Source organism: Molothrus ater, chromosome 21, assembly GCF_012460135.2.
Source record: "Molothrus ater isolate BHLD 08-10-18 breed brown headed cowbird chromosome 21, BPBGC_Mater_1.1, whole genome shotgun sequence".
Lineage (NCBI taxonomy): Eukaryota > Metazoa > Chordata > Aves > Passeriformes > Icteridae > Molothrus > Molothrus ater.
The window spans coordinates 7,406,698-7,425,173 of NC_050498.2; the positions used below are offsets into that span (position 1 = coordinate 7,406,698).

At 50.5% G+C, this 18,476-nt stretch overlaps 1 protein-coding gene across 2 annotated transcripts in view; it reads right to left on the bottom strand.

Moving 5' to 3' along the window:
• Window positions 1-492: 492 nt before the first annotated feature.
• SSH2 (slingshot protein phosphatase 2) overlaps window positions 493-18,476 on the bottom strand; it is a 91,190-nt gene continuing 73,206 nt past the window's right edge. For both annotated transcript variants that reach the window (XM_036395002.2, XM_036395003.2), the window contains 7 exons: window positions 17,455-17,548; window positions 17,231-17,359; window positions 15,119-15,165; window positions 13,603-13,749; window positions 12,823-13,023; window positions 7,841-8,684; window positions 493-6,601 (listed from right to left, as the gene is read on the bottom strand). In XM_036395002.2, the coding sequence (XP_036250895.1) occupies window positions 4,646-6,601; window positions 7,841-8,684; window positions 12,823-13,023; window positions 13,603-13,749; window positions 15,119-15,165; window positions 17,231-17,359; window positions 17,455-17,548 (3,418 nt within the window). In that variant the 3' untranslated portion in view covers window positions 493-4,645. The remainder of the gene's footprint in view (window positions 6,602-7,840; window positions 8,685-12,822; window positions 13,024-13,602; window positions 13,750-15,118; window positions 15,166-17,230; window positions 17,360-17,454; window positions 17,549-18,476) is intronic.

Here is an 18,476-nt window from a genome sequence, read left to right on the forward strand (position 1 = left end):
CTGGTGGGAAGCTCCTGCATGGATGGTGAGGCTGAGCCCAGGGAGTTTGGCTTTCTCAAGTCCCTTGCTCACAGCAAGGCCACAGAGACCCTTGCACTGCCTTTCTTGCCACAATGGAGCAAAACCAAAACCAGAGACAGGCTGTCCAGCGTCCAGCTAAAATCTCACATCCCCCTTGGAGCTTAAACTGAGAACCCTCCTCAGAGCTCCTGTGTCTGCAGCAGTGCGAGGAGGGAACCTGCAGCATCCTGACAGTTCTAAACACATGAGCCCTGGAATCTTCCCTGCAACTGCCGTGTGGTCTGGAAATACCTCTGGAAATACCTCTTGCTCGGAAGCATGGCTCCATCACTTGGGACAGGATGGGGCCATCCACAAGAGGGAACAACCCCACTCTGGCTTTCCAGACCCCCACTGCCAGACCCTGTTCTCAGAGCAGCACAGATCACTCCCTCACCCTCAGCCCCAGTCCCAAACAGGAAGCCACACGCCTTTGTCATCTTCAAAATAAAACTTTTATTCATTCGGTAACAAGAACATTGAATCTGCACATCAGTGCACAAGTTCACATTTAAAAACAGCTGAGCACATCGGTCATAAAGTCTTTAGGGGGAAAGGGGACGATCCCAGCCACCAAGGAAGATCCAGGAGGGGCAGACAGAAGCGCTCCCCTCCCTGATTCGCAACCCCACCGCCAGCTGCTCGGCCCTGGACAATCCCTACAAACCAGCGCACGGACGTCACATCTCTAGAAAGGAAAGTAAAAGGCACTGGCACCTTCTCTCGTGCCAACAGAGATGTCTGCAGCGTGGGCAGGCTGTTAGCACCTCTGGCAGCACTGCTGGACAGGCACCGAGCCCTGCCCCAGCCCGGGCCCTGCTGCGCCAGGCCAGCACCTGCCTCTGCCCCACGCCAAGGGCTCGGGGCCCCTCCCCTGGGGAGAAGTGGGGGTGTTTGTGTGGAGCCAGGACCAAATTAAGGCAGGACGCACCGTGCAGGGAGCAGGGCCCTGTGGTGGGTATGGCTTCCTCCTGCCAGAGAGCTGCGAGGCTCCTGGAGCCCCCGGCAGGTGCGGTGCCCCTGCGGCCACGGATTCCCAGCTCGCTCCTCCCAGGAGGTCCCTGGAGCAGCCGGTGGTGGGGTGGGATCCCTTCCACCAAGCCTTGGCTGGCAGAGGGACACTGAGCTAATCCCTGCTCAGTTTAAACATCCGAGTGACCCAGAAGGGCATCACCTCCTGCTGCCCGCTGGGACTGTGCCCCCAGGAAAGGGCTGGGAGGGGAGAGATTTGTACAGGTCACAAGTTCTCAAGCAGACCAGACACACACTCACACTCACACACACACAGAGCACCCACACACACCACCGAGTGCAACAGAACGCAGTGTAAAACCAGTTTCACGCACACACAGCCCGTTTGTGCAAGGCTCACACGTTACAGTACGGCCGGGACGGGGCAGCCATGGCTGGGATATTGTACAGGAGTCAATGTAAACAATAAAGCGTCCTCCGAGAGGCTTCGCCAGAGACCAAAGAACAGTTGCTTTGTACAAAAATGCCCTTAAAACAACACGTTTCTCCCAAACCCCCTCTACGCAGCGAGGCTTGTCAGCTGCTGAGCACCCTGGAGGTGCTGCTGCTCCCTGCGGTGCTCAGCAGGTCACAAGAAGCTCTTGTGGAGTGGCTACAGGAACAAGGAGAGTCATCACCTCCCATGAGCCACCGGCATGGAGAAGAGACAATCGTCCCCAGCAGAGACCTCTGATGCCAGGGGCTTGGTGGCTTCATTGCCCAGACACTGGAAAAGGAGGTCCATACCCCTCCAGTCCGTCCCCTTCCTGCCATCCTGCTCAGAGCCTCCAGACCTCCAAGGCCTTCATCACTCTGCAAGAGAACCACCTTTCCTGACTCCCTCTGCCTGCCCACAGCCTTCTCAGAGAAAAACCAGTTGTGCTGGGCCAGAGCCAAGGACAAGGGGACAGCAAAGCACCTCCCTACAGGGGCCTCTGCCCCTCTGCTGCTCTCCCCAGCCGAAGCACACGAGAGCATTGGAAGGAAGCAGCATTTCTGGTCTGCATTGAAGACCCTTGCCAGAGGGCATTTCTCCTGAGATCAAGCTGGGCAAAGAAACCTGATCCTTTTCCTCCTCCTGCCTTCTCAAGGGAAAAAATTCTACACAGGGCTTTTCCCTCCTGAGCAGATCCTTGTCACCAGGACATGCTGCCAGCCAAGCATGCACCCTCCAATGCAAGGCAGGCTGGGGGCAACCAGTCCCTTCCACCCCTGGAGGGGCAGGCAGGCATGTCCTTGGGGTCAGAATGGTGGGCAGTGGGGCCTGATGAAGTTTGTGGGGGAGGCAAGGACTGAACCTGTCCTTCTGCAGATGACATGAGCCACTTGGCCTTTGCACAGTGCCTGCCCGGCTCCAGAGCCAGCTGGAGCAGGCTAGGAGAAGCCACATGTTTTCCAGTGTCCCAAAGAAGTATCTGGCCTCCTGGGCCAGGGGCTTGGGTGACTTCTAGTGACTGAAATGGCCTGGGAAGACGTGCTGCTTGACCCAGGACAGGGCTGTGCTCCAGCACGGGTAACAACCCCCGGCCAGAGTTGAGGAAAGGGAGGGACAGTGCTCGTGGCTGCTGGAGCACAGACAGACTCACAGACCTTGCCCAGGCTGCAAGGCAGCACAGGAGGACCCTGGGGGCTGCAGGAGGGCAGCAAGGTGGCATTACCTTGCCAAGTAGCTGCAGGCTGAGGACACCCCACACCCCTTCCCCAGGGCAGGCAGATGCTGCTTCCCAATACTCCAGCACACTCCAGCGCCGTGCGCTCCTCTCCAGCTCAAGGGGAGTTTGTCCCATCTGAGCCTGCAAGGCTCTGCAGCTTCAGGGCTGCTTTCCAGGCATGGGCCTGGCTGCTGCTCCTACCACACCATGTCCTCTCCATGCTGGGCTTCAGCAGCCTGAGCCACTCTGCATCTTCTCTTTGCTTTGCTCCTCCCCAGAGGGCAGGTCTGGGCCCCGGCCAAGCAGCAGCTCAGACAGGACCTGCCACAGGACTGTGGACAGGACCCAGAGCTCCCCTTGGCCTTTCCCTCTGCTCCTACAGCACAGGGACAACCTGCTAAAACACACTGCTAGAAATGAGGAGCTTTGATTTAGCCAAACAGCTCAGAAACCACAAAATAATTTGCTGAAATTTGGAGCAGAGCCTTCACACACAGTTTCTCCAGGAAACAAGAACCTGCAGAATGTCTGGGAGCAGCCAAAGGCTTTCCATGTCCAACTGGCACCCCTGGAACCCAGCTTCCAGCAGGAAGGAGATGGACAGACAGACACACAGTGCCCCTCCCACAGTGGGATAATGGGGGTTCACACAGGACTGGAGGAGAAGGGACACATTTGGCATCCAGGCTCACTTTTGGAAAGGGAAGACAGCTTATAATGTCAAATCCACTTCCATGTCTGTGCAGATCACAAAGAACAGCACTGAGTTTGAGTCACGTGGGTTTGTTTTCCAGTTTACAGAATGCAGTCTTGCCCTTCTTTAAAAAAAAAAAAAACCATAGAAAAGACAAAAAAAAAAATATAAATATCATATATACAATTTAGGCAAAAAAAAAAAAAAGAAAAAAAAGAAGAAAAAAAAGAAAAAAACTTCCAGAAAATATTTCCCTCTGGGTCTAGAGTTAGGAGTGACAGCAGAGAGGACAAAGCTATGCATTAAGGGCAGTATGTCATGTAACAAAAACAGCTCAAGTTTTGGGAGCCACCAGAAACACCTGTGAGCATGGCAGAGGGGAGAGGGAAACTCAGGCAGCACAAGAACAGCTTTGGGGCAGAGGACAGATGATATGGCCATGAACTTGGAAGGCCCACAGCAGTATTCAAGTAATGGGAGGGTTAAAACCCTAATGAGACGTTTGTTTTAAAAGAACACTGGCTTTGGGGGTAGAGGTGAACCTGGCAGCTCCTGGAGGAGCTCTGCCCCACCTCAGCACAGAGCAGAGAGCTCTGTGTGCCCCATGGCAGATGGGAGAGCTGGTCTTGGTGCTGCCCAGGATTATTAGAGCCCATCCACTGGGAAGATTCACCCCTGTGTGCTCCTTACTGGGGAGCACCAGCTGAACTAAGCCCAGGGTGTTTGTCCTGAAGCAGCTGTGTGAGGGATCTGCCAGCATGGTGGAGTTCCAGTTTGCAGAATAAAAGAAAGGCCAAACAAAGGGACCTTGGCACAACCTTCACATTTACAGGGGCTCTCACCCCACCAACCGCCCAGCACCATTTCAAGGCATGGGGAAAATTCAAGTCAGGAACTAGGATCTGGTTGTAAGCAAAAACTCCACCTTGCCAAAGCAAGCCACCATCAATTTTCTCATGATAAAAGTGTTCTTTTAAAACAAACTATCAACAACAACAAAAAAAGAACATTTGAGGTTATCTGAGTTAAACTTAAAAAAACCCAAACGGTCCTGCAGTCAGAGTCACACACAGAAGAACCAACCCACACCTACATGCGCCAGGAACAGTAAAATGACAATATATATAAAATTAACCAATAAAGTGCATGTTCCTTATATTACATCTGCCCCTTGTGTGAAAGCAACACCACATGTTCTGGGTAAGAAATCACAGCCAAGGGCCCAGGATCACATCGTGTTGTACAGGGGATTGGTTGTCCGCTTTTTGTCATTGGTCTTTTTGAGCCTCCTCAGAGGGTGAGTTCTCCCGTGCTGCTGCCGTGGGGCAACAGTCAGAGCTTGAGATGGAGACAAGGAGTCCAGGACCTGCACCTGGAGCAGCGGAGGGCCCTCCCCGGAGCTAGTCCACGTCGGATCTGCACTGGAGCACAAACTCTGCTGGCTGGAGCTGCACTCTTTGGCGTACTGAGCCAGCGGCCTCTCCACGGGCATGCTCTGGGCAATGCACTCAGCTGTTCTGAGCTGTTCCACAAAATGCTTTGTGGGCTCTGGGGAGGAGAGGCGATGCTTCCCACACACACTCTCCGAGCCCCTCTCCGACCTCCCCCCACAAAAGCCTCGACCCAGGGCAACGCAGGTGAGAAGCACGGGGTTGGCATTGGAAGAGGCCGACTCCCTGTCGTGTAAGTCGTCCTTGGAGAGCTCCAGGCAGTCCAGTTTGGCCAGGGATGCCGAGCGCTTCATGTGGGAGGGTCTGGTGAGCCCTGCGTGCCGGATCCGAGCCTCGATTTCCTTGGCCCGCTGCTTGACCGGCCCGGGGCTGCTGGAGCGCTCCTCCACACTGAGGCTGCTGGAGCTGTGGGGGAGGCTGTAACACAGGAACGAGATGTCCAGAAGGTCCATGTTTTCAGCACGCTGCCTGCTGAAGTCCTCGCTGCTCAGCTGCCTTGAGACGCCAGCACTGTCCCCACAGAGAGGTTTGGGACCGTCCCTGAACGGCAGAGTCGCATCTCCCTCGGTGCCACAGGGTGTGACCGGCTCATCATCTGTACCAGTGCTCTGCTCGGTGACACCTTCCAGGTGAATGACACAGGGGTAAGGAGAGTGCTTGAGGCTGGCTGAAGGTGGACAGGTCACCTGGGCAGAGGGAGAAGCAGCACTGAGGTGAGCAGATCTCCCACTGCCTTCCTTGCTGGGGCTGCCCACGGCAAAGGCAGCCTGCTTGCGTACCGCGTGCTCCGGTGGCGAGGGATCCGCTGGAGCCTTCTCCAAGCACATCGAGGGGTTCAAGTTTTCATCCAAAGACGGGGTGGCCGGGGCCAGCCCGCCCTGCTCACAGCTTGTATTGGGGCGCTGCTCCGCAGGCTTGACCGTGAGGGTGTATTCAATGATTTCAATTCTCTTTGGGAGGAGGGAGGGCAGGGATGGCTCCTCCGTCCCATCAAACGAGATCACTGTCCTGTGCTCCTGCGCTGCTGCCTCCTGCCCTGGGCTGGGCTCTGCGGGCAGGGACTCCCGGGCAGGGGCCCCGAGGGGTGCGGGCAGGTGTCTGCCCATGGGCTGCTCTGCCCCGGGAGGCTGCAGCGGCTCCTCCTGCGCCTTGTCCCCCTCCGGAGCCAGCTCCAGGGGCGGCTCCTCGCTCTTCCCCCGGGGCAGGAGCTCGGCAGCAGGGGAGTCGTTCCTGGAGTTCTTGCGGGTGGGTAAAGTGCAGGCTGGGGCCGTGTGCTGGTGCTCCTGCTCCTGCCTCAGGCGCTCCTCGAACTCCAGCGTGGCTCGCCGGACGGAGCCAGGGCACCACTTGGGCTCGGGCTTGGTGGAGCCACGGGGCTCCTGCTGCTCCCCGCCAGAGCTGCTTTCCTCCAGGTCTGATCTACCAGAAGACAGCTGTAGAGATGGGGCTTCTTCCTGCTCAGTTGGCAGAGGGTCCTTCTCCTTCTCCTGGTGTCCAGCACAGGCTCCTTCGCTCTGTTCCAACTTTTCTGATGCCCAAATCACCTCCACTGGCAGGTCATGCACCGTGTTCCTCTTTGGTGTCTGGCTGAGGTTGGCTGAGCCCTCTTTCTGCTGGGCAGGTCCTGCTCCCTGGTTGATTGACTCGATCTCTGTGATAATTTCCTTCACAGAAATGGCATTTTCCGAGTGGGATCTCGTGAGATGACCTGCACCAGACAGCTCAGGGACCTCCTGCAACACACAAACAGGAGAATTACAAAGTGCATCAGCTGTGCTGACATGGAACAAACAGCAGCAGGTTAGAGAAAATAAGGATGTGCATCTCCAATGGAGCAAAAAAGCATGTGGCAGTGATCACTTATGCAGGTTTTTTACTGTCTCTGAGACTGAATTTAACACACTCCAGGCTGGATTGCCACTTAGACTAAGATCTAAGAACCTTAACTACAACAAACTCCAAGGAAAGGTAGCTTTTTTGTTTTTCTAAATGAAGAAAAGTCCAACAAATAAAAAGAATCCTAATACTGCTAAAAGTACCATTTTGAACTGAAAACATGACAAATTCTGCTCATGTATGGAGCAGACAGAAGTACAGCAAAAATAACGACCAAGCATTGAAATGCTCTGATTTCCCAGAGGAAAATGGCCAGGGAGACTCCCAGTCCCCACAGACACACTCTCTGCTAAATCAGAGGAGAGAGCATTGGCCTATTATATTTGGAAGAGCCTTACTGCCTCACATGGAGATGGAAAAGATTCAAGCAATGCAGGATGGAATTTAAATAAGAGAAGCTCCCAGAAAATGATGGCCCCGGACATCATCAATCCCTGTGAGAGTCCTGGAGGCTGAAAAGCAATTACGAGAAAAAGGTACCTAAATTTAGAGGTTACTAAATTTTGTCATGACCATCTCTCTACCCAGGAGAAGTGAGCCATGACGTGCCTAATCCCATCACTCCAGACCTGGACAGGTTAATTTCTTCCTCCAGCAGTGGAAGTTCTACACCTGCCTTGATTTACTACCCCAATGCTGGTGCTTCCCAACCAGGGAAAAGGGCCAGTTTTGCCCCATTCTTTGGTGGATTTCTCAAGTCAGATAAATATCTGTGCAGATTTGGGATGTTGGCTGGGCTCAGGGTCTGGCTATATTAGTGGGTCAAGTCCCACCTTTCTGCTCTCCTGATGCAAAACTCAAAAATAAGTTTCTCATGAGAACAGCACAGCAGGTCAGGTCAAGGTCGGCTCATGGCCTTGCCAATGCCAGCAAACTGATGTTTAAGGAAAAAGTGCAGAAAAGGGCAAGTATCTAAAAGGGAAGGAAAGGAGAAGCATCTAGCAATCCCTCTCCACACATTGTGTCCACTGAAAGCAGGGCTAGAAAATCCCATTCACAGCCACCCCACAGCAGAAAACAGCCCAGAGACAGGGCCGAGCAGCAGTTCCTAAAAAACCTGAGCAAGTTATTTTAACCTTTTGTTGCTCTTCATCTGTGGAGGAGTCATCGGATGGCTGAGGAGAGTTTCCAGGGCTGTTCCTTTGAGCATCTGCACCCCCATCTGCAGCAGGTGGCACTTCCAGCACAGGCACCCTGGAGACCCCATTCCTCCCAGTCCCTTGCTCCTCTGGCCTGGAATGGGAGCAGGTCCGGGACCGGCTCTCCTGGGAGAGCTCCACGAATTTCTCCAAAGCGCTGAAGAAATCGATCCTGTCTGTGCTGAGGTCTGTCACTTCGGGCTGAGGGTTCTGTTGGAGACCTAGGGAATTCTGGTTTGGGGATTGGGGGAAGTCTTTTAAGCATGAAGTGAATTCTTCCATGGGAACCAAGTGCACGTTCATATCAGGCTTAAGGGCATCTTTTTCCAGATCATCCACTGTCAGATCAGGAAACTCCGTTATTTCCAAGGGGTGCTGGAGCTGCATTAAGGCCTCAGAAGCACGGCAGTTGTCAGAAGGGACAGAGTCTACACAGCACCCTGCTGTACAGCCATTGATATTGTTCAAGTTCAGCTTGTCCTCCATCTGTTCAGTGTGGAAGTCTCTGCAAGTAAACTCTAAGTGGATCCTTCTCTCCTTCACACACACGTCCTCAATCATGTTTGTGTCCTCTGGGAGCTGCTGCTCCCTGTCCAGCTCAGCTGAGTAGATGGGAGACATGGGCTGCTGGTTGTCATTGGTCTTGGCCTCTGAGATCTGGTCAGCTGAGGTGGTGATCTCCTTTTTGTTCAGCTCCAGCCCAGCCTTGCAGATGGGCTCGTGGTGATCCGAGAGGTCGCTGTCTGAGTGTGAGCGCCACAGTTTGTTGTGCCGCTGTTTGCTGCAGGGAAGGAGAGCAAAAGAGAACAGTGAGTAACTTCTACCTACCACAGCCAGATCCACCTTGTTGTAAGAAGACACAACCTACAGCAGAAACTGTGCCAAATGCTGGAGTCACTGACCACAGCTGCTGCTTCACCTGAACAGTTCAGGGCCAGACCTGCTGCTAGAGAAGTTGACCCAGTAATGAGCACTTTCCAGGAGCTAAATTCCATGGCACCATTCTGCACCACACACCCCTCCCTATTTCTCAGCAGTGCTGGATCCATCCACTCAAATGCAATGTTTAATTGACTGCAGAATTTGGTCCTCTTTTCTCAGCCAGCGCTTTTCCATTTGCTAGCAGGTGAGAGGTGACCAGAAGAGAGAGAACCTCTTGTGTTGGACACAAGCAGGTGGTGGACACTGAATAAAGTCCAATTTCCATGAAGTCCAATTTCCCTTGTGGTTCCTTCTCTGAATAACTTCAGTTATCAATAACTGGCTCTTGTAACCAAGGGAAAGGGTGGGATGTGTAGAGGCGGGTGTGTGCAAAAACACACAAGACATCCTCAACAGTAAACACACAGCCCAAATTACCACCCACCTTCCACAGGAAGGAAGCTCAGAACTCCTCCAGCTCCTGGAAAGCCCCTTTAGGAAAGTCTGAACCATCAAAAGGCCAAATAACTGCCGGTGGCATTGCATCACCTTCCTCAACTCCACCTGCCAAAAACCCCAACCCGTGCACCTGGGCTCACAGAGAGCACTGCAGGCAACTTCTTGCCATGAAATGCCAGAGCTAGCCCAGGCTGCCAGGGTTTGTGAGTGGCCACGGCCACAGGGTTGTGTTTCCACCCATTGCCCCTAGGAGGAACACAGAAACCACAGAAACCTCCTTGGAGCTGCAGATCTTGCAAAAACCCTCCAGTCCCTTGCTAGCAGGAGCAGGCGCTCACAGACACATCCAGTGGCCACGGTAAGTTAATTAACAGACGGTACTGACCTAATTACCACGTGCCAGTTCAGTTGTGGGTGCCCAACAGCTAAGGAAAATAACCCATTGCAGATTTAGCTTTCCAACCCTGTAATCAGTGACAACCTTCCCGTGTGACACAGGGCAGAATCAGGTCCTGACACAGGAGAGGAGGGTCAGGATGAGAGGCCAAAGGCACTGTCCTGGGGTGCACATGCTCCATCTCCAGTGGGTTTTGGAGCAGTTTGACACTGGCAGCAGAAACAGGCTTGTCCCTGAGGCGGGTTCTTGCTTGGGCTCTGTATGGAATGTCATATGACATATCTGCTCACACAGCCTGCGGAGCTGCTGGTGTTTCCTGAGGGCACTTCAGTGCTCAGATCCAGCTCTCTGCTGCACATTTAATTTTGAAAGTAAAAATTACCCTCCAGTGTGAGCAACTGGCACAGATCTGAGGACCAAACCAGATGTCAAGCACCACTGGCAGAGGTGTGCTGTGCTATCTTCCAACCTGACAGTTCCCCAGTCTGACAGCCTGCATGAGGTGCAGGTCAGGGAACAGGAGCCCACTTCCCTTCCCAGAGCCCACAGCTGCCTCTTGACCTTCCTGAGAAACATTCCCAGTGCTTGTACCCACACCAGCTTTGGACCAGGAGGCCCCCACACTTCCCACCAGCTCTCCAGGCTTGGGTATAAAACTGCTGTTGATTCACAAGCTGCACCAGGCACAGGAGATCCCAAACACTGGTTTCCTGTAACTTATCTATAACTAATAACAGAAACAGGCCTGGCTCAGCCTCGCTGTGTTTATCAACAGAGGGAGGGACAGTTTAACTAACCCCAGGAAGTATGACAGTCCCAAAGAGCAAAACACACTTGTTGTTGTGACTAAAAGCAGGCAGGGGGTTTTCATTTTACAGCTGGAAAACATATCCCAGTTGCTATAACCCCAGCACAAAACCGTAACTGGATAGTGTGAGCACATGGCTGCCCTCACATACCTTCCCCCTGAAACTGGAGCAGTCACATGAGTGTCAATCTGTTGGGTTTTTTTGGTTTTTGTTTTTTTATTTACCTGTCCTGGAATACTGCAGCAATAAACAATGCAGCCAGAGGGCAAAGCTAAATAACACAGAGGGAAAAAAGCAGCTTTGAGATAAAGAGGGACAGTCTCTGCAGCACAGAGGGGCCATTCCTTGCTTCAGTGAAGCTTCATTTGCTGCAGGCTTTTTCATCCTACACAGATGTAACACACTGCTCTTGCATTTTTAAAGCCTCACAAGCAATCCTGTTTGTGCCATTGTACAGGGACTTGCAGAGCAGGGTAGGGCTTCAGTGGAAGGGAGGCCACATGCTAGAAATGGTGGCAGCAGGAAAGATATACCTCCAAAAAATAAATTACTAAAAGACAGGGAAAAATAATCCTTAACCAAAATATTTGTACAGGGTGGCTTTGCAGGCATGTCACCAGCTACCAGACTGGCAGATTACCCAAACCAGCTGCTGGGCTCAGGGCTGGAAGATGTGAGATACCAGCTGCTCCCACACCCGAGCTCCTCACAGGTGCATATGAACCTGTTGGTGCATTTTTCACACCTAAAAAACTTCTTTTTCTCCATCCAATCTACACCAATGAGATCTAAATGCCCAGTCTGCTCAATGCACACTGCACTGGTCAGGTCACCTCTGGCCCAGAGTTAAGCACTGACCTTTACTAACTGGTGCCAGCAGCATGTTTGGTGTCACATGAGGCACCCAAGGCAGGTGTGGTGTCTGTCTCAAGGGGTTTCAGTCCAGCAGGGCACTATTTTTTAAAATTGTCTATTCCACGTGAGCTCTCCTGAGACTTGATACTACTTGGCTGCTTTTTAGAGAGAAACAGGGTCACTATGGCAGGCAGGGTTTGGGGAGCAGGGGAGAGGAAGGATGGGACGAATTGGTGGATGAAGTTCCTGTGGGTGTATCTGGTCAGGGAATAAGTTGGGAGGAGCCCTGATGTTGTTTACTTGTGCAGAGAGGGAAAGAGGAAGCACACTCCAGTGACAGGGGAGCTCAGACCAAGGGTTTGGTGTAAAAATTGGGAATCCAGGCCTGGCCCAGCAACAATTGGGAATCCAGGCCCAGCCTGTACAGTCAGGCTGATGGTCAGGCTGATGGGAACAGGTGCAGAGCAAAGGAGGAAGAAAAAGTTATTACAATGAAAGGGAATGGAGGTCTTTGCAAGTGGATAGAATAGACATGAAGGGACAGAGGTAAGAAGTGTGCTCTAAAGACAGTACATGAGTGGCAGAGCTGTTGTAAATAACAGTATATAAAACAATGGCTGGACTCTACCTTAAAGCTATTTTCCAACCTAAATGATTTTACAAAAAGCAGACATCTCCCAGTTGCACCAAAAAAGCTTTGAAATTTACTATTTACTTTGGTCCAAACCAGCTAAGATCACCTCCTGTGGCAGAAGGCTCAGATTGGGTAACTGTTTGCTGCAGATCTGCTTCCAGGCAAAGCACACCAGGATCCCAAACTAAATACCATAACCTGGCAAAACAGAGTATCACTACCTCCTTCCTGCTGATCACGTGAAGACATTGCTTAACACAGCCCAGAAACATGCAATATTGATGTCTTTTTGCTAGTCAGGTGATTGATTGGCTTGGGATTTCAACACACTTGCCCATACCCAGGCCCAGCTCCAGACCAGCCTCAGGACTCTAGGCAGGAATAAACACCACTGTTGCAATGCACAGAACATCCTGTCCCCTCCCCTCACACCAACACTTAGCAAAGGGATCTAAATAAAACCAAACCAGCTGCTGAGGAGGGGCATGTTCAACAGGGAACTGTGAGGAGACAAAGCGAGTTCCCTGCCAAGTGATGTTACAAACAACAGGGACATCATTTATCTCTGCTGGAGCCTGCATAGCTCTGAATGCTGCACTCAGATAACACTTCATGGGATGCTACTTTCCAAAAACCAAACATCCTAGAAGTCAAACAGCTTCCTGACAGCTCCTGGCTACGGCCATTTTCTCCAGGCTGAGCTAACCCTGAAAACAGAGCGCTACCATTCCTAAGAACCCAAACTTGCACAACACAGCAATACAAGCTCTGCCTGAAAGAATGGAGTCAACCATTGAAGTGTTACACCTCAACATGGATAATGAGGATCAATCCTTGCACCCACCTGGCCAGCAGGATCCCCTGGTACTCCTCCAGCTGCCGCATGAAGCTGGGGTTGGGCTTGGTGACCGTGCGCCGCTCCTTCACGTAGTCGTAAGCCCTGTCCAGGTTCCAGCCGTATTCCTTCATGGCATAGGCAATCACTGTGGATGCTGAGCGGCTCACTCCCATCTTGCAGTGCACCAGGCACTTAGAACCATTTTTCCTAAAGTGGGAGAAAGAACAAAGGAGGATCACTAAACAGAAAACATCTGACAAGCTGAAGAAAACAGCAACTTCTTTACCAGAGAATTATTGAACATATTTTCAACGCTGTGGCCGCAGCTGGAGTCTGGGATGTGATCTGATAATCCAATTTACAAACTGGAGCAAGACACACAAAGAAATTGAAGAACAAGGTCTTATTAATATTTCTAAGAGATTTTGTTACAACAGCTCTTCTGAAGATGTTATTGCAAAGTGGAAAAACACAGAGATACAGGAAAACCTCTGACGACTAGTGTGGCACCCTTGAGCTCAGCCCAAATGGCCCACTGGCATCAAGCCATATTCCAAGCGAAAAGAGAACCTGTACCACAAAATTTAGAAACACATCCCAGAAAGATATGAAGCAGTTCAGAGCAGCCTCCAGCACAGAGATGCTCTTCTACTGCAAACCACAAAATGGAAATACTGTGATGCTAGGTAGGCAAGGAGGAAAATCAGTTAAGAAAATCAGCAGGAAAACAAAATGCTTAGTATATATCTTTTAAATGTGTCTGTTGTGTTTTCTGAAAAGACTTACTTTGCCTTGGAGATGAATTTGTAGGTATCATTCCAGTAAGCCAGAAGATCTGTAGCTTCTTCATCATAAACTCTGATATTGTGGTATTCAAAGAGCCCAGGGAAGAAATTATCTATTTCTCGAGTCACATTCAAAATGTACCGTACCCTGCATGAGAAACACAGCCAGTTCAAAGAGATGTCCCACTGCTACACTGCAGCCTTGCCTTGCTTTGCCAAGGGCATTTGGAAGTGCACTCTTCAACAAAATTCCTGGGAAATCAGGAATTAATGCAAGGAAGCAGCAGCTAACACAGACAATAGGTTTTGCTGGGCACTTTAGAGCCTGATAACAGAGATCCATGGATAGAAACTTCCTCTGCACAATGTCAGCTCACACTGCCCACCACCTCTGTTCTACATGTCAGCAACACTTGTGCCACAGGAGCTCCTGCAATTGGTGCTTGCACACCTTCTCCAACCCCTTGGTGAATCTCTGAATCTCTCCTCCTGCTGCACCAAAACCACAGGAAGATGGGAGACTAAGCCTCCCAGTAACACCAGAGCTAAACAAACACATAAAACAACTACAGAGAGATGTAACAGACAATGAGCCACTGGGGAGGATTTATTTCTTATCCCTAAATTTTCTGGAAAGGAAACTGCTAGAGAAAGCATGTGGTATTTATGTACACAGCACTCAGTATTTTTAGCCCTGAGGGTTACTCGTAAGATGCTTATGAAATGCACTCATGCTGGGATATCAGGCAGAACAAGGGAACTGCAAGAGGGTGACATCCCTTTTCCCAAGCAGGTATGAGATCACTGGCAATCAAGTAGGACCTGTTGGACTCAAGGAAACCACAACAGACCCCAAGCTCACCAAGAAGAGTCAATTTTGCCAGGCTGAATTTCTGAGGTACAGAATTACACTATCAGCTCACCAGCACAATTAGTTTTTTCCACTGGTTTGTCACAAATAAGCCAAACCCATGAATAATTATTTAATTGCACAATCTTGGTGCTTATAACAACCTGGTCTAGAGAAAGGACAATCTAAACTTGAAAAGTGGAAAGGGCAGGAAACAGAGGAACCCATTGGTGGGGTTCCTACAGGACTTTACTTCCTACTGGGCCCCACTCAGAGGAACAAATGCTCTTCTCCACATTTTCCTTCCTGCACAGCCTGGAGGTCCTAAGTGCCTCTGTAATCAGTCCAGAACTATGGGCTGGGGCTGAGGGCACAGAGCCAACTATGCAGCATCCAGTTCAGTAATTGCAGCTTTTTACTACTTATAGCTATGAGCTCGCTGCTTTCCTTTGTTTGCCTTGGGGACATTAGTCAAGGTCAGGGTAAAATCCTTTTACATTAAGGTGCCTGTTTGTGGGACAAGGAGTTTGGAGGAAGCAAGAGCTTGTTTGGATCTGCAATCCCCTAAATAAGACTCAGGTTACGCAGCAGGTATGGAATAGAGTTTGTTGCATAGAAAAGTGTGGCCAGGCTCTTGCTTTTAAGCTGATGGCCTGAAGCTACTCACCCTCTGTTCTGCAAGTCTTCCAAATTGGAGGCATTCCATTCTGAGCCCTGCAGGGAAAACATGCAAAGGGACGAATCAGGCAGAAGGAAGGCAAGGCCAGGCAACTGGTGAAGGGAGGGATAGTGAACCAGAGCTGACCAGCCAAGGGTTGGAGAGCTGGGGCTCCTTTGAGCACAGGGGTACACAAATGGTAACCAGGACTGATGCTCAGCACCAGATCCCTTCTGAAACAAGAAGCAGCTCTGCCAACAGGAGCCCAGCACTGTGTGTTGGCACTTCCTGCAAACTGCTGACAAATCAACCTCAGCAAGACAGGACCACCCCACCCTTTCCCTGGAGGCTGCTGCCAGTTCTGCCCCACAGAGGAGAAGCTGCCTGCATTTTAAGAGCCATCCAGGTGCTGTTTATACACAAAACACCCATCTCCAACATCAAAGGCAGCAACACCTAAGCTCACTTGGGTTACACCTCTTCTCCCCATGCTCAAAGCCTGTGTGAGTAGAGAAATGAAGACACTTAACTAACCCTGGCTAGGTAACCCTCTCCTCTGCAGCACACACAGGGCCTCCAAGCTGCTTGCTTCCTGCTCAAACATAAACCTGACTGAGGACAAAACCACTCCTAGTGTAAAGGCTTCCTTCAAAATTTAAGGTGCACAAGCTCTTTGCTTCCCTGCCCTAAAATGGTTCCCAAATGGAAAGATGATTCAGATGAAGATGATTGATTGTATTTACCAGGGCCCAGACTCAGTTTAATGTTTTCTCTTTCAGTCAAGGAAGAACAATTTAATTCAGGCCTGGGAACCATCAGTTTCCACAGGTAGGGAGAACAATGCTGCAGGGGTGAAAGCCTTTTCTCCTGTCCTTTGATCCACAAGTACCAACATCATCAGTTCTCTTATTTCCTGCTTAGTTCTTTTAGCACTCCTTAAATGGGATCCCACAGGGCTCTTGCCTCCACCTGGAAGGAAACAGCTCCTTGCCTTTCTGAGCCCTCTCAACACAACCCTGCCTTGTAGCACACATGCTCCTGGGTGAAGCTGGTGCCCAGCCCCAGCAGCACTGCTCCTCACCACAGCAGCTGCTCTGCAAACACTTTTATTCCACACATTAACCACAGCTCTTCTTGGTGCTGCCTGCAAGCCTTGTTTGAAAGGTTTTCTCCCTATTAAATGCACTCAGAGCCAAGACTCCAAGCCCTGCAGTGCATCCAGCTGCCTGTAACAGCTTTTGGCCAGCACCATAAGCCTGTAACAGGTCCCTCTCTCTCCTTATAACACATAGTCTGCAAAAAAAAAAATCCATTACATCTTAGGTGCTTCCAAGTTTCCTGGCTCTACCCCAACATGATGTCCTGGGAGTGCTCACACTAACAGAGACCATCCCTTCTGAGCCGGAGACTGGGAGAGGCCCTCTCCATTTGGAAAGACCAGCTGGTCCAAGAGGAATGGCTTTGTTTAAAGTTGATCCAACCTCACAGGCGAGACAGCCCAACCAAACCTGTGTCCATGGCTCCAGGGCTGGGAAATCCAGCGGAGCGCTGACTCACCAGAAGGAGCTGCAGTAATTAAAACAGGCCCCAGCAGCAACTAAGCAAGCAAAACATTAAACAGCAAAATGTTTATGTTTCCTTAAGTGACTTATCTCCAGGATTCTTTGTTATGTTACTCTGCTCCTCCTGGATCACACAAACTCCGAGCTTTCCATGTTAAAAGAGCATCATTCCACCTGGATGTCACAGAGCTCTCCTCCCTCTTTGTTATGTTATGTCTTCCCCAAACACAAGAACTTGGCATGTGGGTATCCTGGACAGTTAAAGCCACAAAACTGGTCTTACACCAATGGAAACAGCTCTGAGAAACTGTTAGAATTAAGACCTTGTCCCTTCAATCCACTAGGTACAGGCTCTACAGCTTGGTGCTGCATGGCAAAGTTTAGCACAGCCAAAAAGCCAAGCTGTTCTTGTTCATTACTGTCTTAAGAGTAATTGATCCCAGGATCAACCAACCTTTCCTTCAGAATTCCTTTTACTGCCTCCAGAGGCCTCTGTGTCAACCAACCCATAGTGAAAAGTATTACGAGTGTTTACTTTTGTGTTCACTGTTAGACTCACCAAAAAGACATGATCAAATATCTGTGTGGGGCTGTCCATCTGCCCAAGGATCACTATCATTTCATTGTCAATGAATTCTTTGAACTCCCGCAGGTTACACACCATCTGCATCTCTAGCTCCGTGCGGATCTGCATGGGTACGAGGGACACAAGGAAGTCATGTGAAGCACAGAGCTCTTTAGTTTGCACCACAGCATTTCCAGTGCTGCACCCTCACCACTCACCTCTTTTGAGGTGATGTTCTCCAGATCTTTCTGCATCATGATCTCTCTTAATTTGGTCTTAATCAGCCGTTCCGTGCGTTCCCGCTCAGTTGGGCTGTCAGAAGAAAGCAACAGAGTCACTGGGAGGGAAAACAAACTGCATTCATGACACTTTTAAAATAGGTATAGACTGCATACCCTGTAGAGCCTCAGACTCTCACACTACTTCCCCCAGGCATGTCCTCTGGAGGGAATTCAGGTGACAGTAAAGCCCAGTTTAGATTCACAGTTGTATATGAAAGCCACCAACTGAATGCTCCTAATCCATTGTAGTCATCCAGAGAACCCCTGGTATTTGGTAAAATTTAAATTGGGAAGGCTGCATTATACCCTCTGGAGCAATATCTAAGCCTCTCCCTACCTTTCTTGGAAAGGTAACAGCTCCAAAACTCCCTACATGGAGAGACGAGGGCAGCTAAGCCTCTGCATTCCTCCCGCCTCTGCTGCCAGGGGCCTTATCACCAGCTGCAAAAATAGCCTGAGTAACACCAGGGGAAGCTGCAGCAGAGCAGCAGCACGGAGCTGGCTCACCCAGCATCTTTAGAGGGGACCCAGCAGTGACATGCCCCACCACCTTTCCCTTTCTCTGGAAGGCTGCCAGGTTGGGGAGAGCATGGACCTTACAAGTGTTCAACTGGTGGTTCACAAATAAAAATTATGGAAGTTCCTGGTTCTTTCAATCTCATGCATTATTTCAGGATTCCATTAAGAGAATGCTGTTTAAGTGTCCCAAGGAAATCATTCAATTTCAAGGTGCCACCAGGGAAAGGGTGGGTTAGATAAAATTTATATATGAAAAGCTACAAGAAAATATTAATCTGTCAGCCTGCCAAAACTTTTCAGCCACCCGCCTTGTACATTAAAAAACAATCAAGTGTGAAGACTTGTTCACAGCTGAACAACTGCTTAGCATCATTATTCACTCACTAGACTCCAGCAACAGGAAATATCTGGGAGCATAAATCAACCAAAGGCACTATTAT